General features: G+C 41.6%; 1 protein-coding gene across 1 annotated transcript in view; it reads right to left on the bottom strand.

Moving 5' to 3' along the window:
* LOC134346343 (leukemia inhibitory factor receptor) overlaps window positions 1-25,053 on the bottom strand; it is a 33,026-nt gene extending 7,973 nt beyond the window's left edge. The window contains exons 1-6 of the mRNA XM_063047690.1: window positions 24,951-25,053; window positions 22,578-22,697; window positions 22,344-22,487; window positions 20,887-21,042; window positions 4,271-4,367; window positions 3,638-3,719 (exon numbers count right to left, since the gene is read on the bottom strand). Of these exons, the coding sequence (XP_062903760.1) occupies window positions 3,638-3,719; window positions 4,271-4,367; window positions 20,887-21,042; window positions 22,344-22,487; window positions 22,578-22,697; window positions 24,951-24,996 (645 nt within the window). The 5' untranslated portion in view covers window positions 24,997-25,053. The remainder of the gene's footprint in view (window positions 1-3,637; window positions 3,720-4,270; window positions 4,368-20,886; window positions 21,043-22,343; window positions 22,488-22,577; window positions 22,698-24,950) is intronic.
* Window positions 25,054-27,727: the final 2,674 nt, after the last annotated feature.

Genomic DNA, 27,727 nt, shown 5'->3' with positions numbered 1-27,727 from the left:
CCTACACTGAGCCAATTATGAATCCAATTTATTACATCCCCCAGATTATTCTCTGATTGAGGTAATGTCTGTTAGCTACTGTGGATAGAGAGTTGCTACACTTTAATCATCTGATCACATCTCATTGCAGTCTACAACTCAGTTCAAAACCAACAGATGGGAATAAATTTGGTGTTTGCTTGATTTTCTGTGTAATTAAATTGTTAATTAAATATGCACAGGTCTACAGACAACCTCGAAGAACCTACAATATGCTTCAATCAATAACAAGTTTATAGTAAATTGTAAAATAAAAATCCACCCTTAAGACCAAAAACAAAATAGATTTCCAGGTGTTTCATTTGCTTCATATAATTCCCAGCTAAACCAGTAAGTTATGATTGTATTTTATAGGTATTAATAACAATCTCGTCCAACTCATGGGTCAAAATCCAGAATAACCTGATGCATGAATCAGGCAAAGGGAGCAGCCCAAATCCTGCTTGACAACTCTCCAAACCTGTTGGCTTTCTGCAAGCCAGCACCACTGGTTTATCTGTCATATGACAGGAGCCCTGACTAAAAAGCCAGGTGGCAGAGGGAGGAGCTATCTGCTTCACTATCAGTGTCAGAATGTTGGTTTATACACAAAGTTCTCCAAACTGGCCAACTTCAAATGTCAGTTGTTCAAAGGAGGGATGTTTCCACAAAATTGGAAAGAGGGGCAGAGAAATGTGTTGTCAAGCCAAGGTTGCTATTGGAGATAGTTCTCCTCCTGATGCATTATTGGGTTGAAATTTGCTGGCAGTAGATGATGGCTCTGAAATAAGTCCCAGAATGAGAGGGCCCAACTACAAGTCCTACAACATCTATCTTCACACTCCATGACTAGGTGTCACTAGAGTCTGATGTTGATGACCAGTCCTGCTGGGACTATAGGTATTCTTCAAGGGGTTCGCTCTTTGATCCAATGCCAGCTCAGATTTGACAAAGGACGGGGGACCCCAGTTATTTGAATCAAACCCCTAGACCTGAGGAACAGGAAGATTAAAATGTTTTACTTTAGATTAATATTTTGGAAACCTTTGGGAATGACAAGACATATTGAGAGAGTTGTTAATAAAGCAAATGAGATGATCCTAGGATTCATAAATAGAAACATAAAAATATAACAGGAGTAAGCTTGTGTAGAATCTGAATAGACTGCTTTGGTCACAAGTAAGGGTTTATGTCCTGTCATGGAGTTTCACTTTAAGAGGGATGTTTTGGTCATGGAGTGGGCACAAAGAGATTTATGAGTATAGTCCCAGGGCGAGAACTTAAAGCTAACGAGTTTTAATGGATTATTTATGTTTGCTCCCATTTAGATCAATGAAAATTCAGAGAAGACCATGAAAGGTATAAAAAGAAAAAAATAGAAAGAAAGAAAATTAAAACATTGCAGATGCTGAAAATCTGAAATAAAAGCAGAAAATGCTAGATTCAAATGATGAACAACAGATACACGGGAGATCTAAAACTCATTTTGTACAGGGTAATTATGATCCAGAACACTCTACCTGTAAGGGTGATGCGGCAAGACTTTCAAGAAGAAATTGGATTGGAAAAAAACAATCACAGGGTTATGGGGAAATGGCAAATGAATAGGACTGCTTCACTTGCTGTACTGGAACTAACATGGAATTTAAGGGCCAAATGTCCTCCATCTGTTCCTCTATGTAACACCAAGTTTCTGATCCTAAATGGGAAGAGGATTGAGAAATTGAGCCCTAACTTAAAGGTTTATAACAATCCTCCACCCCGTGGCACTCTTATGTTAAATTTATTATTGTTGGCTACACTTTGGTGAACGAATACCCTTAGTTTTATTACCATTGGCTTTATTTGCTTTGTTTGTCACATGTGCATTAAAACATACAGTGAAATGCATCATTCTGTGTCCGAAGATTGTGCTGGGCAGCCTGCAACTGTCACCACAATTCTAATGTCAACACAGCCTGCCCACAACTCAATAACTCTAACCATGTCTTTGAAATGTGAGAGAAAACCAGAACACCCATGCGATCGGAGGGAGAACGTACAAACTCCTGACGGACAGTGGAGGGAGCTGAACACCTGCCCATGATCACTGGCATTGTAAAACATATGCACTAACTGCTATGGTCCAATGCTTACCTGCATCTAGATCAAAATCACCACACCTACTAATACAATAAAACATATGCACTAACTGCTATGGTCCAATGCTTACCTGCATCTAGATCAAAATCACCACACCTACTAATACAATAAAACATATGCACTAACTGCTATGGTCCAATGCTTACCTGCATCTAGATCAAAATCACCACACCTACTAATACAATAAAGCATATGCACTAACTGCTGTGGTACAATGCTTACTTGCATCTAGATCAAAACCACCACACCTACTAATACAATAAAATGGTATGGGGGTGTGGAGGAGCTGCACACTTCTGAACTCCTCAAGCATTTTCCTCCTTCCCCAGAGGGGGTTGTTTAATACCACCAAAATTATTAACCAAATGTAGAGATGGAAGGTTTTTCTCCAGAGGTTACCAAATAAAGAACACTGCGTTCTATTGAATACTGACATCCTTTATAAGCCTACCAATTCTCAGAGTTATCTTGACAATACCTCTTCCCACCTGTCTCCTGTAAAAATGCTATTCCCTTTTCTTAGTTCCCTCATCTCTGCTGCATCTGTTCCCAGGTTACAGGACATCGGGGATGCCCTCCTTCTTCAAAGACTGAGATTTCCCTTCCTCCACCACTGATGCTGCCCTAATGCAAATTTCTATCTCCCAGACATCACACTCACCCATCTTTCCACTGCCTTAACAGGAACAGAGTTCCTCTTGTCCGCACCTACCACCCCATGAGCCTCCACATCCAACACATCATTCTCTACAACTTCCGTCATCCCCGAAGGCATCCTATGTGCCCACCCCTCCCACCCCGCTTTCTGCAGGGTTAACTCCTTCTGTGATTCCCTTCTCCACTCGTCCCTCCCATACTTACCTCTGCAAGGGGAGAAAGTGTTACAGTTGCCCGTTCATCCCCTCCCTCATCTCCATTCAGAGCCCGAAAGAGTCCTTCCAGTTGAGGCAACACTTCACCTGTGAATCAACTGGAGTTGTCTATGGTGTCCAGTGCTCCCAATGCAGCCTCCTCTACATTGGTGAGTCCCATCGTAAATTGGGGGACCGCTTTGTCGAGCACCCCTGCTCCATCTGCCAAAAGCGGAATTTCCCTGTGGCCAACTAATTTATTTCCTATACCCTTTCCTATTCTGGTACATGTCCACGACCTCCTCTACCATGACGAGGCTACTCTCAGGGTGAAGGAGCAAATCTCATATCCTGTCCAGGTAGCCTCCAACCTGATGGCATTAACATTGCTTTCTCCTCGCGATAATTTTTTTCTCTTTTTTTCTTTTCCCCTCTCCTTCCCTCTTCTTTCATTTGCCTATCACCTTCTAACTTGTCCTCCTTCCCCTCCCCCACCTTTTAAATCTGGCATCTTCCTTTCCGGTTCTTATAAGGGAACTCTGCCTGAAACGTTGACTGTATATTCATTTTCATAGATGCTGAGTTCCTCCAGCATTTTGTATTGCGAAGAACACAGCAGTACATACCAATGATGAAACCCTTTCTATAATCTGGATGGCATTACTGTTTCCGGGATTCGGTATAGCCGGCCAGAATTGCTTCTTTATTCTGAAAGTAAAGTTTTGAATAGTTAGATTCTCACAATTATGAAAATACAGTGTTGTTTGAGTTGGCTAAATGTGAGTGTCTAATCTAATCCAGTGGGAAGACTCCTTGCTCACCAAGGGTTAGCACCTTCTGCTATTTTTATTTAGGAATAATTTACAAAGATGTTTATTTATTTTTATTTACTTAGAGATACAGCACACTAACAGGCCCTTGAGCACCAGAGCTCAATTACACCCATGTGACCAATTAACCCACTAGCTCGTATGTCTCTGGGATGTGGGAGGGAACAGGAACACCTGAAGGTACGAAGTCCCTCTAGACAGTGGCAGGAATTGAACCCAGGTTGCTGGTCTTCTAAAGCTAACCACTACATGACCATGCAACTGACTGTTGTCATAATTCACTTCTGTGGTTTGCTATTACACATGGTTCTGCAGTACACAGTTAATTAACTGAGTTGCAGAGAAATTCGCTCCACGTTGCACCTATTATTATCTTGCCACAGAACTACAAATTGTTGATACTGCCACTATCATTATAAAGCTTCTTACCTTTTAACAAGAAGCGAGCAGATCCATGTCACCAGAAACACAAAGACGATAATTGCAACACAAACTCCAACAGCAATTGCTGCCAGTGCATCATCACCTATAGCAAATATCCAAACATTTCAATTTCAGATATTTATGTTCTATGTATATGTAATTTATTTCACATGGATCTGTCTATGCTATGTCCCGATTTGGTTGACTTCAATCTTCAGAATTACTAATCTTCTTATATAAACCACTCATTTATACAACAAATATTTGAAATAATGAAAAAAATGATATATAAAATCCGTTTGTTATTTATCTAAACTATTATTGGTCAGAAGTATGTAGCTGCAACAGCCTGTAAAGTGAAAGTATTACATATTAATAATGATACTTGTGGTTTAGCCCATTGCCACCTTTCATTCATTTTGCAATCACCATTCTCTTTTGTGGGTTGCTGCTGTATTGAACACCCGACCACCACCTTGTGGTGTTTCTAAAAGAAAGATTCCATGGGATTGTTTTCAAACCACTGGAATCCCCCTTCAGAATCTCTAAGAATGAAGCACAAAAAATATCCAGTAATTTGTACAAATGACTCTCTTGAACTACTAAAACAACAGGAATTCTGCAGATGCTGGAAATTCAAGCAACACACATCAAAGTTGCTGGTGAACGCAGCAGGCCAAGCAGCATCTGTATGAGGAGGTGCAGTCGATGTTTCAGGCCGAGACCCTTTGTCAGGACTAACTGAAGGAAGAGTGAGTAAGGGATTTGAAAGTTGGAGGGGGAGGGGGAGGGGGAGATCCAAAATGATAGGAGAAGACAGGAGGGGGAGGGATAGAGCCAAGAGCTGGACAGGTGATAGGCAAAAGGGGATACGAGAGGATCATGGAACAGGAGGTCCGGGAAGAAAGACAATGCGGGGGGGTGACCCAGAGGATGGGCAAGAGGTATATTCAGAGGGACAGAGGGAGAAAAAGGAGAGTGAGAGAAAGAACGTGTGCATAAAAATAAGTAACAGATGGGGTACGAGGGGGAGGTGGGGCCTAGCGGAAGTTAGAGAAGTCGATGTTCATGCCATCAGGTTGGAGGCTACGCAGACGGAATATAAGGTGTTGTTCCTCCAACCTCCTCCAACCTGAGTGTGGCTTCATCTTTACAGTAGAGGAGGCCGTGGATAGACATGTCAGAATGGGAATGGGATGTGGAATTAAAATGTGTGGCCACTGGGAGATCCTGCTTTCTCTGGCGGACAGAGCGTAGATGTTCAGCAAAGCGGTCTCCCAGTCTGCGCCGGGTCTCGCCAATATATAAAAGGCCACATCGGGAGCACCAGACACAGTATATACACATCCCATTCCCATTCTGACATGTCTATCCACGGCCTCCTCTACTGTAAAGATGAAGCCACACTCAGGTTGGAGGAGGTTGGAGGAACAACACCTTATATTCAGTCCTGACGAAGGGTCTCGGCCTGAAACGTCGACTGCACCTGTTCCTAGGGATGCTGCTTGGCCTGCTGCGTTCACCAGCAACTTTGATGTATGTTGCTTGAATTTCCAGCATCTGCAGAATTCCTGTTGTTTACCTTATATTCCGTCTGGGTAGCCTCCAACCTGATGGCATGAACATCGACTTCTCTAACTTCCGCTAGGCCCCACCTCCCCCTCGTACCCCATCTGTTACTTATTTTTATGCACACATTCTTTCTCTCACTCTCCTTTTTCTCCCTCTGTCCCTCTGAATATACCTCTTGCCCATCCTCTGGGTCCGCCCCCCTTGTCTTTCTTCCCGGACCTCCTGTCCCATGATCCTCTCGTATCCCCTTTTGCCTATCACCTGTCCAGCTCTCGGCTCCATCCCTCCCCCTCCTGTCTTCTCCTATCATTTTGGATCTCCCCCTCCCCCTCCAACTTTCAAATCCCTTACTCACTCTTCCTTCAGTTAGTCCTGACGAAGGGTCTCGGCCTGAAACGTCGACTGCGCCTCTTCCTACAAATGCTGCTTGGCCTGCTGCGTTCACCAGCAACTTTGATGTGTGTCTCTTGAACTACTGTTCTTTTAATTATTTATTAACAATTGAAACACAAGAACACAAGTCATAAAAACAGGAAAAGAACCACTTGGTCCTTCACGCTTGCTCAATCCATATCTTGATTTCACATTGTACCTAAAAATCTCTAAATTCTACAGCTCGCTGGTCCATGAGTTCCAAAGATTCACGACTCTGATGAAATAAAGGCGAAGAAGTATCTATATATCTTGGTCCTAATGTTTTATTTTGAGGTTCTGATGCCCAGTTCTGCGTATTCAAGAAAAAACATCAACTCTGCACCTATCTTGTCCAGTCCTTTGGGAATCTTGTTCATTACAATGAGATTATCTCTCATTCAGATGAAGCCTAGACATCAGTGGCCTCACTCTGCTTAATCTTTCCTCATAAAATAAAAGAATAATCTGGGAATCCATCTGGTGAATCCTTGCACAACTTCCTTAGGAAGGAAGTCTGAATACAGGGGCACTTTTCCATATGCTCTCTCATCAGGGATTATACATCTGGAGACACAACAGCCTGCAGCTGCTGGAATCTGGAAAAAGATTTTGCTGGAAGAACTGGGCAGGAATCATCAGAGTTTCAACCAGAAGCATCAGCAATCCCTTTCCTCCCACTTGATCAGCTGAGTTCTTCCAGCAGATTGTTTGTTGCTCTATATAACTGGAGCTAGGCATCTATTATCTTGCAAAAAGATTTGATATAATTACAGGCCGTTCTGACTGTTTACTTTATTTTCACTTCACTTTGTGGATTCTTGTACAAGGACATTCAAATGCTTCTGAGTACCAACAACTTTCAATCTCTTAAAAAAAAATTCACTTTTTTTCACCAAGTTACCAGATTATGCATGACATACTCTGTCTAGGCCTTTCAACATGCAAAAAATTTCAGTAAGATCCTCCCTCATTTTTCTAAATTCCAGCGAGTAGAGGCCCAGAGCCATCAACAATTCCTCATAAGATAACCCTTTCATTCCTGGAATCATCCTTGTGAACCTCCTCTGGACCCTCTGCAATGCTAGCACATCTTTTCTTAGTTAAGAACGCCAAACTGTTCACAATACTCAAGGCGAGGTCTCACCTGTGCTTTATAAAGTTTCAGCATACATCCCTGCTTTTGTATTCTAGACCACTTAAAATGAATGCTAACATTGCATTTGCCTTCCTCACCACTGACACAGCCTGCAAGTTAACTTTCAGGGTGGTCTGCACAAGGACTCCCAAGTTGCTTTTCAACTCAGATTTTTGGATACTCCCCCCATTTAGAAAATAGTCTGCACATTTATTGTCTACCAAAGTCCTTTTATTCCCACTCACTGCCACCTACCAGTCAGCCAATGCTTTAATCATGCTAATAACTTTCCTGTAATACCATGGGCTCTTAATTTGGTAAGCAGCCTCATGTGTAGCACCTTGTCATATGCCTTCTGAAAGTCCAAATATATAACATCGACTGCATCCCCTTTATCTATCCTATTTGTAATCTCCTCAAGGAATTCCTTAAGGAAACCATGCTGACTTTGTTCTATCTTATCGTCCGCCACCAACTACACCATAACCTCATTCTTAACAATTGACTGTAACATCTTCCCAACCACTGAGGACAGGCTAACTGGTCTATAATTTCCTTTCTGTTGCTTTCCTCCTTTCTGAGTGGTAAACATTTCAAATTTTCCAGGCTTCTGGAACCATTCCAGAGTCCAATGATTCTTGAAGGAGCATTACTAATGCCTCCACAATCTCAAGTGCTATCTCTTTCAGAAACCTAGAGTGCAGTTCATCTGGTCTGGATGACTTATGTACCCTCAGGTCTTTCAACTTTTTGAGCACCTTTTTCCTTGTAATTGTAACTGCACTCACTTCTCTTCCCTCACACCCTTCAATACCTGGCACACTGTTAGTTTCTTCCACAGTGAAGACTGATGCAAAATACTCATTTAGTTCATCTGCCATCTCCTTGTCCCCGGTTATTATTTCTCCTGACTCATCTTAAGTGGTCCTGTGTCTACTCTCATTTTTTTTATATACTTAAGAAAGCATTTTCTCTCCAGCTTGACATTGTTTGCTTGCTTGCTTTCATATTTCATCTTTTCTCTGCTGATGATTCTTTTAGTTGTTTTCTTTAGATTTTTAAAAAACTACCCAATCCTCCATCTTCCTGGTAATTTTTGCTTTGTTGTACGCCCTCATTTTGCTTTTACATTAGCTTTGACTTCCCTTGTCAGCCACAGTTGTACAATTTTGCCATTTGAGTATTTCTTTGTTCATGGAATACATCTAACCTGCACCTTCCTCATTTTTCCCAGAAACTCATGCCATTGCTGCCCGGCCAGCATCGCCTTCCAATTTATTTTGGCCAATATCTCTCATACCACTGTAATTAACCTTACTGCACTGAAATACTGCTGCGTCAGACTTTACTTTCTCCATATCAAATTTCAAGTTGAACTCAATCATATTGTGATCATTGTCTCTTAAGGGTTCCTTTACCTTAAGCTCCCTAATCATCTCCGGTTCGCTACATAAACACCCAACCCAGTATAGCTAATCCGCTAGCAGGGTCAACAACAAACTGCTCTAAAAAGCCAAATACACTGTCTTGGGATCCATTACAACCTGATTTTCCCAATCTATTTGCATGTTAAAATTTCCCAAACATTGCCCTTTTGACACACCTTTTCTATTTCCATTTGTAATCTGTGGTCCACATCCCAGCTACTGTTTGGAGGCCTGTATGTAACTGCCATCAGGGTTCTTTTATCCTTGCAATTTGTTAATCAAACCACAAGGACTCAACATCTTCTGATCTTATGTCACATCTTTCTAATGATCTGATGCCATTCTTTACCAGCAGAGCCTTGCTATCCCCTCTGCCTACCTTCCTATCCTTCTGATACAATGTATAACCTTGGACATTCAACTCCTAACTACAACTATCCTTCAACCACGATTCAGTGATGGCCACAGCATCATACCTGACAATCTGTAAAAGTGCAACAAGATCATCCACCTTATTTCTTAAACTCCTTGCATTGAGATATAACAATGAGCACTGTATTTGCTACCCTTTTTGATTCTGCATCCCTAATGCACTGATACTCACCCTGCTGGCTGCAATTTTGTCCTATTATCTGCCTGCCCTTCCTGACTGCCTGCCATCATTGCTTTTTTTTTTAACCAACCATCCCTTGCTGAGTCCCTTCACTCCCATTTCCATCCCCCTGCCAAAATACTTTTCTTTGGTCTCAAAGCCAAAAGACATAAACTTCTTGATAATCTTGGGAACTTGGCTCCCCTTGTAAAATCAGAAGTAACAAGCCTGGGTGTTGTCCCTGACTCAGATATAATTTTAAATCCCACGTAATGAAAGTGACCACAGCAGCATTTCTACACCTCAGAAATATTGTAAAGGTAATTTGGTTTCCGTCACATAATGACGCCGAAGAACTAATTCACGCGTTTAAATTGAATAGACTAGATTACAGCAATGCCATTTTACAGGCATTCCAAAGCAATCTACTGACAAACTTCAACTCATTCAGAACATTGCTGCTAGATTTTTAACCAAACCCAGGATGAGGGAACATATCACTCCTGTACTAGCTACTCTGTATTGGCTTCTTGTATCTTTTAGAATTAATTTTGAAGTTCTCTTACTTCATTTAAAATCTCTCAGTGGTCTGCGGCCAGAGCACATCACTGAATCATTTTCATTTTATAATCCTGCTCGAGCTCTCAGGTCTTCTTCTGCTGGTCTCTTAAATTTAAACAATATCCCTCAGAACATAATTGGTAGGTCAGCCTTTTTGAACTAAGCTCCTAAACTGTGGAATTCAATATCTAAAACTGTAAGGGATGCAGACTCAGATGACACTTTTAACTAACATATTCTTGTCTTTTATTTTCATGTTTATTTTTATTTTCATATTTGTACCTTTATCCTATTGTAAAGCAGTTTCAAATGCATTATCTGTATGAAAAGTGGTCTATATACTATATAAAGTTATTATCATCAAGCTGGAAATTTGCAGACTCCTATTCACGAAAATAATCCAAGTAGACCAGTGGTCATGGTCCATGTAAGTACCAATGACGTGGGTAGGAAGGGTGATGAAGTTCTGCAAAGTGAGTTCAGGGAGTTAGGTGCTAAGTTAAAGGACAGGACCTCTAGGGTTGTGATCTCAGGACGGCTGAAGTAGGAAGATCATACAGTTTAACACATGGCTAAGGAGTCGGTGTAGGAGGGAGGTGTTCAAATTTTTGGACCATTGTGCTCTCCTCTAGAGAAGGTGAGACCTGTACAGAAAAGATAGTTTGCACCTGAACTAGAGGAGGGCTAATATCGTAATATGAAGGTTTGTGAATGCTGTGGGAGGTGAGGGTGGGGTTTAAACTAGAGTCACAGTGCGATGGGAACCAGAGTGCCAGAACAGATAGTGGAGAGGTTGTGGAGACAGATGTTATTAAGACCTCAGACAGTAAGGAATCGAAAGGTTAAGTATGGTGTGACTAATGTTCTGAGCTGCATACATTTCAATGCAAGAAGTTTTGTTGGGAAGGCCGATGAGCTCAGGGCATGCAGCAACACATGGAATTATGTGTAAGTCGTGTCTAAACAATTTTTTAGAATTTTTCGAGGAAGTTACCAGGAAAGTTGATAAAGGCAAGGCAGTGGATGTTGTCTACATGGAATTTAGTAATGTGTCTGACAAGGTCCCACATGGGAGGCTGGTCAAGCAGTGCAGATGATTGGCATTCAGGATGAAGTAGTAAATTAGATTAGACTTTGTGGGAGATGCCAGAGAGTGGTAATAGATGGTTGCCTCTCTCACTGAAGGCCTGTGACTAGTGGAGTGCTGCAGGGATCAGTGCTGGGCCAGTTGTTGTTTCTCATCTATATCAATGATCTGGATGATAATGTGGTTATCAGGATCAGCAAATCTGTGGACAACACCAAGACTCGGGGTGTAGTAGACAGTGAGGAAGACTATCAGAGCTTACAGTGGGGTCTGAATCAGCTGGAAAAATGAAAGATGGAATTTAATGCAGACAAGTGCAAGGTGTTGGTTGCACTGCCGTAGGACCACTAGGATACGTCTTACACAGTGAACAGCTGGGCACTGAGGAGTGTGGTAGAACAAAGAGATCTGGGAATACAGGTCCATAATTCATTGAATGTGGTAGTACTGGTAGATAGGGTCCTACTGAAGGGTCTTGGCCCAAAATGTTGACTGTACTCTTTTCCATTGATACTGCCTGGCCTGCGGAGTTCCTCCAGCATTTTGTGTGCATTGCTTGGGTCGTAAAGAAATCTTTTGGCATACTGGCCTTCATAAACTGAAGTACCAAGTAAAGGAGATGGGATTTTACACTGATGTTTTATAAGATGTTGGTGAGGCCTAATTTGGAGTATTACGTCCAGATTTGGTTACCAAACTACAAGAAAGTTGTAAGTAACATTGAAAGAATACACAGAAAATTTACAAGGATGTTGCTGTAGAATCTTAGATAGTGACAAGAGGGCATACAGGAGCGAGATATGCCAACTAGTGGAGTGGTGTCGCAGCAACAACCTGGCACTCAACGTCAGTAAGATGAAAGAGATGATTGTGGACTTCCAGAAGGGTAAGACAAAGGAACACATACCAATCCTAATAGAGGGATCAGAAGTGGAGAGAGTGAGCAGCTTCAAGTTCTTGAGTCCAACATATCAATGCAGTTATAAAGAAGGTAAGACAGTGACTATACTTCATTAGGAGTTTGAAGAGATTTGGTATGTCAACAAAAGCACTCAAAAACTTCTATAGATGTACCGTGGAGAGCATTCTGACAGGCTGCATCACTGTCTGGTATGGGGGGGGGGGGGCTGCTACTGCACAGGACCAAAAGAAGCTGCAGAAAGTTGTAAATTTAGTCAGCTCCATCTTGGGTACTAGCTTACGAAGTACCTAGGACATCTTCAAGGAGCGGTGTCTCAGAAAGGCAGCGTCCATTATTAAGGACCTCCAGCATCCAGGGCATGCCCTTTTCTCACTGTTACCATCAGGTAGGAGGTACAGAAGCCTGAAGGCACACACTCAGCCATTCAGGAATAGCTTCTTCCCCTCTGCCACCTGATTCCTAAATAGACATTGAATCCGTGAACACTACCTCACTTTTTTAATATATATTTGTTTTTTTGCACGATTTTTAATCTGTTCAATATAGGTGTACTGTAATTGAATAAATAAGTAATTCAATTGCAGTATACATTATTTTATATTTTTTCTTCTAGATTATGTATTGCATTGAACTGCTGCTGCTAAGTTAACAAATTTCACGACACATGCCGGTGATAATAAACCCAATTGTGATTCTGGGACTGGAGAACCTGAGTTATAAGGAAAGATTGAATAGGTTAGGACTTTATTCCTTGGAATGTAAAAAATTGAGGGGAGATTTGATAGAGGTATACAAAATTATTAGGGATAAATGCAAACAGGCTTTTTCCACTGAGGTTGGGTGGGACTACAACTAATGGTCATGGGTTAAGGATGAAAGGCGAACAGTTTAAAGGGAACACGAGGGGTAACCTCTCCACTCAGAGGGTTGTGAGTGTGTGGAATGAGCTGCCGGCACAAGTGGCGCGAGCTTGATTTCAATGTTTAACAGAAGTTTGGATAGGTACATGGAAGGGAGGGGTATGGAGGGCGATGGTCCAAGTGCAGGTCGATGAGAGCAGGTACTTTAAATGGTTCGGCATGGACTAGATGGGCCAAAAGGCATGTTTCCATGCTGTACATTTCTATGACTCAATAATACAGTTGGAAAAGCTGAACAAGCTAAGGCTTGCCTCTTTGGAGCAATGAAGGTGTAGAAAATAATAAAAGACATAAGAGTGGGCAGCCACTGAGTTTTTCTAAAGGACATACTTTTAAGGTGAGTGGAGGAAAATTTAGGGGAGACGTCAGAGGTAATTTACAGAGGCAGTATATAGCCCGGCACAGTGGTTGATGCTGACACATTAAAGAGACTTGTAGATAGGCACATGGAAAAAAGAAAATGGAGGGAGATGGGGTATGACCGGGGGGGGGGGGCGCGGCGGGAGGTGTTTAGATACAGGTTAGCACAACATGGTGGGCCAAAGTGCCCATACTGTGCTGTACAGTTCTAAGCTCTATAAAACCAGGGGGAAAACACACATTGCTTACCGAGACAACTCAGATTTACTTATTTAGAGTAACAGCGTAGGATAGACCTTTCCAGCCGAACCACCCAGCAACCTCTCATTTAAACCTATCCTAATCACGGGACTATTTACAATGACCAATTAACCTACTAACCAGTAAGTCTTGGACTTTGGGTGGGATCCTGCTCTCAGGATAAAGCTTTTATTTTCAGAACAACACTGTAATAGTTGTAATAGCGTCGCACTATTTGCTCTGCTATATGAAAGGATTTAATTATTCAGAAGCAGTGAAGTATCGTGAATTAACATTCTTGGAAGCCAATTATGCTAGAGTGGTGTTCAAGCTGCAGTATTGTCATAGACAGGGCTGCCAGAATGGCAGAATTATGCAGTAAAATAGGCATGCTAATTTCTAACTGAGATATAAAACATCAGATATAGGCTCCTTTCCCTATACTAGTACTTAGTCCTATCCTCTTTCCCCATCATTTCACCTCTCTCTCTCTCTCCCTCTCTCTCCAGTTGCATTCTATTCCTCCCCTCCCTCTCCTCTACCCCTTTCTCACTTACTTCCCTACCACCACTTCTATGTGCTCTGTATACTTTCCACTCCCTTATCTTCGACCTCACCCTTTATTCGTCCTTTCCTCCTACGCTTCCACACCAACCTCCACATTTTCCTCCCTCCTTCCCATCCATTTACCTCCACCTTGCCTCTCATTTGCTGTCCTCATCTCTCTTTCCTATGCTGCTCGGTCATAGAATCCACAGTCACATTCCTGTCAGCACATCTAGTCTGTGCCAAACCATTAATTTGCCTAATCAACCTACACCCAGAGCATATCCCTCTCATCCACATATCCCTCCAAACTTCTCTTAAATATTCAAATCGAACCCACACCCACCACTTGCGCTGGCAGCTCATTCCACACTCTCACCACCCTCTGAGTGAAGAAGTTTCCCTTAAACTTTTTCCCTTTCCCCCTTAACACATGTCCACCAGTTCTAGTCACACCCAACCCCCGTGGAAAAACCCTGCTTGAATTTACACTATCTATTCTGCTCACGATTTTGTACATCTCTATCAAATTTCCCCTCAATCTTCTACGTTGTGTGGAATAAAGCCCTAACCTCTTCAACCTTTCCCTATAATTCAGGTCTTCAAGTCCCTGCAACACATCCTTGTAAACTATATCTGCACTCTTTCATTGGCATCTTTCCTGTAGGTAGGTGACCAAAACTGTATACAATTCTCCGTAACTTCCGCCACCTCCAACGGGATCCCACCACTAAGCATATCTTTCCCTCCCCCCCTCTCTCTGCATTCCGCAGGGATCGCTCCCTACACAACTCCCTTGTCCATTCGTCCCCCCCATCCCTCCCCACTGATCTCCCTCCTGGCACTTATCTGTGTAAGCGGAACAAGTGCGACACGTGCCCTTACACTTCCTCCCTTACCACCATTCAGGGCCCCAAACAGTCCTTCCAGGTGAGGCATCACTTCACCTGTGAGTCGACTGGGGTGATATACTGCGTCCGGTGCTCCCGATGTGGCCTTTTATATATTGGTGAGACCCGACGCAGACTGGGAGACCGCTTTGCTGAACATCTACGCTCTGTCCGCCAGAGAAAGCAGGATCTCCCAGTGGCCACACATTTTAATTCCACATCCCATTCCCATTCTGACATGTCTATCCACGGCCTCCTCTACTGTAAAGATGAAGCCACACTCAGGTTGGAGGAACAACACCTTATATTCCGTATGGGTAGCCTCCAACCTGATGGCATGAACATTGACTTCTCTAACTTCCGCTAGGCCCCACCTCCCCCTCGTACCCCATCTGTTACTCTTTTTTATGCACACATTCTTTCTCTCACTCTCCTTTTTCTCCCTCTGTCCCTCTGAATATACCTCTTGCCCATCCTCTGGGTCACCCCCCCCCCCGTCTTTCTTCCCGGACCTCCTGTCCCATGATCCTCTCGTATCCCCTTCTGCCTATCACCTGTCCAGCTCTCGGCTCTATCCCTCCCCCTCCTGTCTTCTCCTATCATTTTGCATCTCCCCCTCCCCCTCCAGCTTTCAAATCCCTTACTCACTCTTCCTTCAGTTAGTCCTGACGAAGGGTCTCGGCCTGAAACGTCGACTGCACCTCTTCCTATAGATGCTGCCTGGCCTACTGCGTTCACCAGCAACTTTTATGTGTGTTGCTACAATACTCCAAATTAGGCCCACCATCATCTTATACAATTTCAACATAATATCCCAATTCCTGTGCCCAATACATTGATTTATGAAGGTCAATATGTCAAAAGCTTTCTTTACTACCCTTTCTAACTGTCTATCAGCCCCTGCCTATCTAAATATTTATATATCTGATCCCTTAGAATACCTTCCAGTAACTTTCCCACTACAGATGTCAGGCTCACTGGCCTATAATTTCTTGGCTTATTCTTAGAGTTTATTGTAAACAATTGAACAACATTAGCTACCCTCCAATCCTCTCACCCGTGGCAAAGGATGTTTTAATTATCTCTGCTAGGGTCCCTGCAATTTCACACCAGCTCCCCACGGGGTCCTAGGGAACACATTGTCAGGACTTGGGGATTTATCCACCCTAATCTGCCTCAAGACAGCAAACGCCTCCTCCTCCGAAATCTGTATAAGGTCCATCACCTCACTGCTGCATTGTCTCACATCTACAGACTCTGCGTCCATCTCCCAAGTAAATATAGCTGCAAAAAGTCCTTTTAAGATTTCCCCCATCACTTTCTTCTCCATGCATAGATTACCACTCTGATCTTCCAGAGGACCAATTTTGTCCCTTGCTATTGTGGTGATATCACGTGTCACGTGTTGGAACGTGATTGGAATGAGTTCTGAGCATGCGCAGAAACGAGGGAATGATCTAGATAGCATGGCTGTAAGAAACATGGTTGCCGTTTGCTGTTGTAAATAAAAGTTCTAGTTCTTATTCTTCCAGAATATGGTTTGTTCTTAGTAACCCACGGTACGTATAAAGAACACAACAGCTATCATCTTGTTTTAAATAATATACAGTAGCCATTAGGAATCTCCTTCACTTTGTCTGATGGAGCAACCTCATACCCTCTTTTAGCTCTCCTAATTTCCTTGTGTTCCTTTGTGTTTCATAAACTCAAGCACCTCATTTATTCCTGCCTGCCTATATCTGCATTGCACCTCTTTTTTCTTAACCAGGGCCTCAATATCTCTTGAAAACTAAGGTTACCTAAACTTGTTATCCTTGCCTTTTATTCTGACAGAAACATACAAATTCTGTACTCACAAAATTTCACTCTTGAAGGCCTCCCACTTACCAAGAACAGCTTTGCCAGAAAACAATTGCTCCCAATCCACACTGAGCAGATACTTCAATATACCATCAAAAGTGTCCTGTCTCCAATTTAAAGTCTCAACCTGAGGGCTAGAACTATCCTTTTTCATATTTAACTGTCCTGCCCTTCCTGCAACTAAGTCTCACTAATGGCTAAAATATCATAATTCTATGTGCTGATCCATGTCCTAAGGCCATTGCAATGAAATATAGGCAGCTCAAAACATTCGTTTCTCCATGCTCGCCCTTTTGATTCCTGATTTTATATGTAGACTTAACAACTCTCTCCAGAACCATTTCAATGTATGTCCTGTTGCTCTGGTTTCCATCCCCTGCAACTCCAGTTTAAACCCCCTCCCCCCCCATGCAGCACTAACAAGCCTTCCCGCTAGGATATTAGCCCCCCTCCAGTTCGGGTGGAAATCGTCCTTTCTGTACAAGTCTCAGTTTCCTTGGAAGAGAGCCCAATGACCCAAAAATCCGAAGCCCTCCCTCCTGAACGAATTCCTTAGCCATGTGTTAAACTGTATATTCCTCCCATTTCTGGCCTTACTAGCACGTGGCACGGGGTAGCATCTATCCACGTTATTGGTATTGACGTGGACCATGACCTCTGGCTGCTCATCCTCCGAGATCTCCCTCACCCTGGCACATGGGAACCCATCCTGGAATCTCATTCTTGTCCACAGAACCTCCTTTCTGTTTCACTAACCAATGAATCCCCTTTCACTACAGCTCACCTCTTTCTCCCGTTTCCTCCTGAGCAACAGAGCCAGACTCAGTACCAGAGACTTGACTGCTGTGGCTTTCCTCTGCTAGGTCATCCCGTAGCACCCCTCCCCCAACAGTATCCACAGTGGTACACCTGTTGTTGAGGGGAAAGGCCACAGAGGCTCTTTGCACTCGCTACCTATTCCCTTTCCCCTCCTGATGTTCACCCAGTTACCTTCGCCCTGCATCTTGATGCTAGCATTCATTTCAAGAGGACTAGAATATAAAAGCAAGGACTTAATGTTAAGACTTTATCAAGTATTGGTGAGGTCTATAGAGGTGTCACAATAATAACCTTGCACTCACATCAGTAAGACCAAGGAGTGTACTGTGCACTTCAGGAAGTTGAAGTCTTGGGAACACACACACCAGCCCTCTTTGAAGGATCAGTAGTGGAAAGAGTGAGCCATAGGTGTCAACGTCTCTGACAATCCATCCTGGGCCCAACATACTAATGAAATTACAAAGAAGGCTTGACAGCAGCTATATTTCGTTAGGAGTCTGAAGAGACTTGGTATGTCACCAAAACCTTTCAAAAAAAGGTTTGGGAGGACTACTGCACAAGATTGGAGCTTTCAGCATCGAGGACACCTTCAAAAGGCGATTCTTCATAAAGGCAGTATCCATCGTTGGGATCCCCATCACCCAGGACATGCCCTTCTCTCTTTGCCATCCTCAAGGAAGAAGTCCAGAAGCTTGAAGACACACACTCAACATTTCAGGAACACATTCTTCCCCTCTGTCATCAGATTTCTGAATGGACAATGAATCCATGAGCACTAACACAGTATTTTTTTCCCCCTCTTTTCACACTACTTAATTACATTTTTAATATATACTTCTTATTGTCATTTATATATTTAAAATTTTTAAAAAATTATTATTATGTATCGTGATGTACTGCTGCTGCAAAACAATGATAGATGCCATTGATACTAGACCCGATTCTGAGCCTCATCCTGAGAAGCTAAACCACTGAGATTTCCAAATGGTCACTAGTGAATGTCTGAAATTTTACAGCAAGGTATTAGTCCAAAACATCAATCAAACGTAATTATACACACAGAATGCTGGAGTAGAGCGGCAGGTCAGGCAGCATCTATGGAAAGGGTTAAAGAGCTAATGTTTCGGGGCGAGACCCTTCATCAGTACTTGAAAGGAAGGGGGTTAAAGTCAGAATACCAGAGTGTCAGAGAGGCAGTGTTGGCAGAATTTCAGATGGTGATGAAAGGCCATACATGAGCAAGATATACCAGTTAGTTGAGTGGTGTCACAGTAACAACCTTGCACTCAAAGACAGCAAGACCAAAGAGCTGATTGTGGACTTCAGGAAGGCTAAGATGAAGGAACACAAACTAATCCTCACTGAGGGATCAGAAATGGAGAGAGTGAGCGATTTCAAGTTTCTAGGTGTCAATATCTCAGAGGACCTAACTTGGACACAACATATTGATGCAGCTGTAAAGAAGGCAAGACAGCAGCTATATTTCATTAGTTTGATGAAGCTTGGCTTAGACGATAAGACCATGAGATATAGGGGCAGAATTAGGTCATTTGATCCATCAAGTCTGCCCGCCATTTCATCATGGCTGTTCCATTTTTCCTCTCAGCCCCAATCTCTGGGCTTCTCCCTGTATCCCTTCATGCCCTGACCAATCAAGAATCTATCAACCTCTGCCTTAAATACATAGAAAAACTTGGCCTCCACAGCTCCCTGTTGCAATGAATTCCACAGATTCACTACACTCTGGCTAAAGAAATTTTCCCTCATCTCTGTTCTAAAAGGACACCCTTCTATTCTGTGGCTATGTCTTCTAGTCTTAGACACTCCCACCATAGGAAATATCCTCTCCGCATCCACTCTATCAAGGCCTTTCACCATTCAATAGGTTTTAATCAGGTGACTCCTCATTCTTCTGAATTCCAGTGAATACAGGCCCAGAGCCATCAAATGCTCTTCATATGACAAGCTGTTAAATTCTGGAATCATTTTCATAAATTGCCTTTGAACTTTCTCCAGTTTCAGCAGTTCTTTCAAAGATAAGGGGCTCAAAGCTGCTCACATTACTCCAAGTGAGGCCTCACCAATGCTCTACAAAGTCTCAACATTACATCCTTGCTTTTATACTCTAGTCTTCTTGAAATGAATGCTAAGATCGTATTTGCCTTCCTCATCACAGACTCAACTTGCAAATTAACCTTCAGGGAATCTTGCACAAGGACTCCCAAGTCCCTTTTGCACCTCAGGTTTTTTTTGTATTTCCTCTCCATTTAGAAAATAGTCAACCCTTTCGTTTCTTCTACCAGCGCATGATGATACACTTCCCAACATTGTATTCCATCTGCCACTTCATTGCACATTCTCCTAATGTGTCTAAGTCCTTTTCATTTCCTCAAAACTACCTGCCCCTCCACCTATCTTCATATCATCTGCAGACTTTGGTACAAAGCCATCAATTCCAACTAAAATACTCGAAGGCATCTACAAATGTACCGCGGAGAGTGGATGCATCACTGTCTGGTAGGGTGGTGGAAGCTACTGCACAAGATTGAAGTAAGTTGCAGAAACTTTTTAAATTAGTCAGCTCCATTATGGGTACTAGCCTCTGAGGATCAGAGACATCTTCAAGGAGCAGTGCCTCAGGAAGCCAGCGTCCATTATTAGGGAGCCCCATCACCCAGGGCATGCCCTTGTCTCATTGAGACCATCAGGAAGGAAGTAAAGAAGACTGAAGGCACACACTCAATGATTCAAGAACAATTTCTTCCCCTCCGCCACGAACACTACCTCACTACTTTTTTTATTTCTGCTTTTTTGCACTTCTTATTTTATCTTAACTATTTAATAGACATATATATACTTAATGTAATTCAGTTTTTTTCTCTATATTTATTTATCATGTATTTCATTGTACTGCTGCCATAAAGTTAATGAATTTCATGACATATGGCGGTGTTATTAAACCTGATTCTGATTCTGGAGGGAGGGGAAGGTGTACAAGCTAGAAGGTGATAGGTAAAGCCAGATGAGGCAGTAGGTTGGTGGGTGTAGGTGGTGCAATGAAGTGAGAAGCTGGGAGGTGATAGGTGGAAAAGGTAAAGGGCTGAAGAAGAAGGAATCTGATAGGAGAGGAGAGTGGATCATGGGAGAAAGGGAGGAGGTAAGGTAAAGGATTGCAATTATAATTTTTAATAAGTATTTGAGGAATAAATTGTTTTGTCCATTGATATTTCAAACTGCTGATTTGTGTACTAATAACAAGAGATTGTAGCAACATTACCAGAGTCCTTTGTTTTGAAAAACTCCGGTTGACTTTTGGCTCCTTCTCCAGCCTTGGTAAATCCCGAGATCTCTACGGTATAGAATGTCTTTTGCAAAAGCCCTCTGAGGGTGTAGTTTGTTGTGGAGGAGTTCACTAAAACAACTTTTGAAGAGTCTGAAAAACCAACACATTGGCAGAATATAAAACGTCGAACAGCGTCACTGGCTGTGTAATACATTCGCCAGAAATCAGAGCTGTCTGAACAGCAAGTGGAAATCTCGTGCGTTTTGTCTTGGCTGCAAACACAGACAACAGGAGATTAACAGGTGGAGTAAGTTCTTTGACACTGATTTGCCATTCAATATCATTATGTCTGGTCTTTGAAATCTACAACATAATCTGCGCCCACCAACCGCTACCCTTCAATGCCTTTTGTGTCTAGAAGTTGAAATCCATCCCAGGGATCATCAATGACCTTTAGTTACACTCTCTTAATGCAAAATTGATCCCTTGTTCAGTAAGGGGACCAAAAAGGCATCGAGTACTCCAGGTGTAGTCTCACCTTACAATTGTAGTAAGATAAAGGGTACACCTTTTGTAGTGGAGGTCAAAATACCACAGGACTTCTTCCACTGATTTCTGTATGTTGCACCTTCATGTTCACTTTCAATAACAAGTAGAAAAGGATATCCAGTCACCTTTACCCCTTAGCATTTCTCACGCTATCACAATCTAAATATTTCTTTTTGTTTTTCCCTACTGATGCTGATACCTTCACATTTGTCTTCAGGAAAATCAGAGGCATTTTGAACAAGCTCACACCAGAGGAGTTCGACAAGCTATTTCTTGAGCTCCTCAATGTGGCCCTAGGCTCAAAACTAGGGATCAGTTTAATGATAGTTTACTGCACCTGTATCTTCCACCTTTTTGCCTACTCAATTGTCCCTCCTAACTTGCAACCCCACTCAGTTTTGTATCATCATATTACATTTGAGTTCCTCATCCAAATCTTTGACGTGTATTGCAAATCTTTGGGATCCTAACATGTATCCCACAGTCACTGCCCACCAGGGCAGAAGGAGTTATTTCTTTTAACTTCCTGATTCCTGTGGGTCAACTCCCATTTTCAAACCATGTCAGAACATTACCCTAAGTTTGGCTGATGCCAAACCAGGAGGCCAAAGCCAGGTGACTCTTCTGAATGCTGGTAACCTACTTAGCATTCTCAAACTTCTTGTTCCACACAGCGAGAGCAATGTGAAGTTGCTTTCTTCCAAGAAGAACAGCTGCTTTCAAACCATCTGACAAACACAACCCAATGGTTATCCAGGGCACCTCCCTATTAATACATAACTTTTACCACAGACCAATTTTGACAGCATTGCTTGAATCAAATATTTTAAATAATTTAACACCAGGTCATCCATATTAAGGACAAAATTAAAAATGAAGTATCACCTATAGTTTAACCTTACTTGTTACGTTCTTTGAATAATAAAAAATCTTGTAGCCTTGGAGAAAGCCTTGGCATTTATCTTCAGGTATGTGATCCCATTTTATTGTTGCAGAGGATTTCCGAACACTGATAACCTTAACATTGGTGGGACCAATACTTGGTGCTGGGGTAAAAAAATATATACAATTGTTTAGAATTTACCTTTTTTAAATGAAAATTATTACAAAAGTGTAAAAGATTCAGATGCACATACTTCCTTCTACTGTATACATATCAACGACCCCAACTGTAACCTCGGAAATTGCCGGTCGTTTCCATTTCGTATATCTTCTTTGTAACATTATTCGGTATCGCTGCTTGGGCTTGAATTGCCCTAAACCATAAACAAATTGAATAAACAGTAATTTCACAGAAATAAAACAACAAAAATTAAATGCAGTATGATAACATTAAAGCAAGAGGATAATCGCTTCCTTTTAATTGGCGAATAATAAGTTTCCCAGTCTTATATGGAATGTGATAAATGCAAAAGGGACACTTCCACCAGCATGGAGAAAGAATCGGACTGGAAAACTATGAATGTCAACAAATTTACACAGCAGAACTCAATATGTTTTTAAGTCTGGGCAGCATATTGTACTCTATTCTGAAATTCAGTATTTACATTAAAGGGTACAGCTAAGATATTGCATGTAATGGTACTTAATGGAAACAAATTTGTAAGCGAGAATACTCTTTTGAAGTATCAAAAGGGAAGCCTCCAGAAGCAAGTTGCCATTTTGCCTCATATTGGACAGTCTATTTTGGCTAGGTGCACTATATTTTCATTGTAAATGTATATCAGTACACACGATGCTAATAAGGTGGTCAAACTTGAAAGATTCTGACAGTTAAGCATCTTGGCTCCTGTAAGGCTCCGTGAAAGGATGAAAGTCCTTAATTCATCAACCTAACTTTAGTTTTCAAATACTGATCAATCTTTTTTGCATCAGCTTTAATGGAACAGGTTTAGTTTTTGTTTCTGATTGTCAAGGCTCGGGGAAAGAACAGGTACAAAGGGCTTGGCTGTTTATTGTACTTTACACATTTAGTTCAGGAAGCCAAAATAATCAAATGAATGGAGATGAGCACAATGACAGCTACGGGAATCAAATCTTTCTCTCTTCTTGTGTTTCTTTATCTCTATGTGTTGGTGACACTCTTCACTAGCAGACACAAAAATGAACCATCAAGTTCAGGAAGGATGAAACCAGATTAGTGTCACAACAGGCCAGTAAGTGTTACACTACTGTCATAGTCATAGAGAAGTACAGCATGAAAACACTTAAACTGCCTACTCCCATCGACCTGCACAGGGACCATAGCCATCCATACCCCTACCATCCATAACCTAAATGGTAGGGATACTTATGCACATTTGGAAAGGCAGTGACTAATTAGGAACAGTCAGTGGAAAGCCCTGTTTCACTAATTCAATTGAGTTTTCTGGCAGGGTAGCAGATTGGTGATGAAAAGGCAGTACGTGTCCATATGGACTTTGGTCAGGCATTTGACAAGGTCTCACATGGTAGACTGGTCAAGAAAGTTAAGCTACATTGATTCTAAGGTAAGATGGGTCTAAATTTGGCTTGGTGGAAGGTCATACAGTCATGAAGCACAGAAAAGGGCCTTTTGGCCCAAATGGTTCATGTCAACTGAGATTACCGTCTAATCTCATCCTGTTTGCCTGTTTGCCCCATAACCCTCAAAACCTTTCCTATCCAATAAACAACAGCATTTGTGACTAGTGCTACACCAGAAAGATTAATGCAATCACAATCTTTACTGTTTGTGAAACATAGGAATTACAATCAATAATGCAAGTGAATGTGGGAGATATGATTGGTAAGTTTGCAGGTGAAACAAGAATTTATGATGTTGGATATAGATCAGATGCAAAGATCCATAGAGCACTAACAAATGGAATTTAATCCTGACAAGTATTTTGGGAAGTAAAATAATGGTGGGAGATATACAGTAAATGGCAGGGCATTAAGAAATGTTGATGAACAGAGGGAACCAGTTCTCTTAAAGTGTTCCTAGTCAATCTTGTTGCCTGCGCTCATTATTGCAGTAGAGATGGTGTCCAACAGCAGAACAGTATCACTGAACATAGTTATCTTACTTCCTGCATCTACTCATCCACCAACCTCTAGTCTTTTCTAATGCTATAATTCTCAAAGACAGGTGGTCAGGAGTGAATGTACTTAACCCCTTCCCAAATTACAACCTGAGAACTTCTTCAATCGGAAACCCAAGTCTTGTACCAGTAGTATATCTTATGGTCTTAAACTGAAAGGGGAAAATGAATGTGACAGACAACAATATCCTGCTGAGGCAAAGTTTCATTCTCTGAGATTATATCTTGCAAACTAAAGCACTGTGCTATCTCTTATAATTAGCAAGAGATCTGCAATTTTCAATGACATTTAATGATGTTCAAGGTTTTTGCGTTAATTTATACATCTATTACAGTAAGAACAACAGAAATGAATCTGTGTAAATATTAGGAAGGATGCATAATTGTTCTGGTTCTAAAAATGATCACTGTATTAATAAAACTTCAGGAAAAAGAAGAAAAACTCACCCTTCAGAGTATAGTTCTGAAGATTACGTATTATTTTTGAGTGCATAATATGTGTTTCATTTCCAATGACTGGACCCCAATCAACAACATATTTTGTCTTTTTTGTCTTCTTTGAATTCCAACTAATAAAAATGCTGTCATTCCCAAGTAAAGTGGCATTTATCTTGTTCCTTAGCTCTGCATGAATATGATGTTACAGTTTAGGTGAAAATAATAAAGCATTTGACAATCTGAACATGAGAAGATGATCATTAATTCAAAGATCCACTTACCCATTTGGACATAAGGTGCGATATCTATTTCACTTGTAGAAGAGGCAGCTGAATTAAAAGCTGTAACTTGGACTTTAAAAGCAGCATGTGAAACATTGAGATAATACTCTCCATTGGTTGTTTCAAAACTGCAGTTTTTATTTATTGGGTCTTGAGGTAGCCTTTCGACAGTGATGTTGTATTTTGTGCTTCCATATTTTGAAGCATCGAAGGTGTCGTCTGACTTCTGAAAGAAGACTCTCTTTTTCAAAAAGGTTAACAGCAAGAAGTTGAACAAATAAATGACAAGTTAAACAAACTAAATAACAGCAGCAGCCCGTTGGAGAAAAGAACATGAAGAGCAGAAATATCTGTTGGGTCAATATAGACCGTCATTTTCATTTGCAAGTCCCATTAGCACCCAGATTCAACTGTTCCCAATGGTTCATTTAAATTTTATCCCACCTTCTAATACTTGTCAATGTATAAATTATGAATTTAAGTTATCACACAATTAGAAAACAATTTAAAAGAGATCTTTGGACATAACTATGGAACAGTTCAGCATTTGATTTTGAAATGCTTGCTTTGACGCTCCCAGTTCTAATCTTAGCAGGTCAAAGTACTCTGTGGTTTCTTCACTGCAATGGTTTAGTAATACCCATGGCATAGACTTCTGCATCCTAACATTGTTATCAATTGTTTGTTGAACAATATCCCCCTGCTGCCCAGCAACAGTGATGTTCTCAAATTGAAGGGGATGGGGATCAGAGGATAGAATCAAAAGGCAGGAGGTAGATGGCAGGAGTTCAGGGCTCGAAGAAGATTAATAATAACTTTATTTATAGAGCAGTTTTATACATTTTATACAGTTCAAAATGCTTTACAATGCCATAACAGTATACACATGAAAATAAACCTAAAAATAATCATGAAAATAAAAGACAAGGGCCGGCTGGTGGCGCAACGACATCGGTGCCAGACCCGGGAGTGGAGGTTCCCGGGTTCGAAACTAGTCAGGTCTGCTCCCGAGTACGCTTTCCATCCGTGCTGGGTTGAGTGTCGAGATCGCAACTCGACCTCATAAAAATAAAAGGAAAATTCTGCAGTAATGTGTGTGTGAGGAGTGGCGTGCAACACTGTCTCTCTCTCTCACTCTGTGCCTTGTAAAAGCATGAAAAAGACATCATCACGGACGCACGCACGGACACGCAGACGTGCACGCACGCACGCAGACACACGCAAAAAGGAAGAAAATAAAAGACAAAATAATGTGAGTTAAAAGCAAGGTTAAGTAAATAAGTTTTGAGCTGATGAATAAAATGGTCAACGAAGTCTGCGTTCCTTACAGTTTTAGGTATTGAATGCAACAGTTTAGGAGTGTACTTTTTGAGGGAGATCGTTTAAATTTAAGAGGACGGATGAAGAAGACCTGAGAGCTCAAGCAGGATTATAAAATGAAAATATTTCTGTGATGTACTCCAGTCCTAGACCACTGAGAGCTTTAAAAACACATAAGAGAACGTTAAAATTAATTCTAAAAGATACAGAAAGCCAATGCACAGTACCTAGAATGGAAGTGATATGTTTCCTCATCCGAGTTTTAGTTTAAAATCTTGCATTCTGAATGAATTTAAGTTTGTCAATAGATTACTCTGGAAGGCCAGTAAAAAGTGCACTGCAGTAATCTAGTTTATTTGATATAAAGGTGTGAATTAGTTTTTCAGCATTATTATGTGAGTGAAATGACCATAACTTTGCAATATCTCTTAAGTGTAGAAATGTTGCTCTAGTTACTTTCTTTATGTGGGTTTAAAATTCAAATCTAATTACTTCTGATTTTACAAAGGGAGTGAAGTTCCCACATTTATCAAGAGGTTTATCTCAACTGGCTTTGGAACTAACCAAAGAATGTTTATGTTATCAACACATACAAAAAATGCTGGTGAACACAGCAGGCCAGGCAGCATCTATAGGAAGAGGTACAGTCAACGTTCCGGGCCAAGACCCTTCGTCAGGACTAACTGAAAGAAGAGATAGTAAGAGATTTGAAAGTGGGAGGGGGAGTGGGAGATCCGAAATGATAGGAGAAGACAGGAGGGGGAGGGATGGAGCTAAGAGCTGGAAAGTTGATTGGCAAAAGGGATACGAGACTGGAGAAGGGAGAGGATCATGGGACAGGAGGCCTAGGGAGAAAGAAAAGGGGAAGGGAGCACCAGAGGATGGGCAAGGAGTTATAGTGAGAGGGAAAGAGGGGGAAAAAAGAGAGAGAAAAAATTTAATAATAATAATAAATAAATAAGGGATGGGGTACGAAGGGGAGGTGGGGCATTAACGGAAGTTAGAGAAGTCAATGTTCATGCCATCAGTTTGGAGGTTACCCAGACGGAATATAAGGTGTTGTTCCTCCAACCTGAGTGTGGCTTCATCTTGACAGTAGAGGAAGCCGTGGATAGACATATCAGAATGGGAATGGGACGGTCCACATATATAAATATATATATATTTAAGGCAGAGGTTGATAGA

The sequence above is a fragment of the Mobula hypostoma genome, chromosome 5, assembly GCF_963921235.1.
Source record: "Mobula hypostoma chromosome 5, sMobHyp1.1, whole genome shotgun sequence".
NCBI classification, from domain to species: domain Eukaryota; kingdom Metazoa; phylum Chordata; class Chondrichthyes; order Myliobatiformes; family Myliobatidae; genus Mobula; species Mobula hypostoma.
The sequence above is the reverse complement of the archived record's forward strand: the minus strand, read 5'-3'. Positions and strand labels throughout refer to the sequence as shown.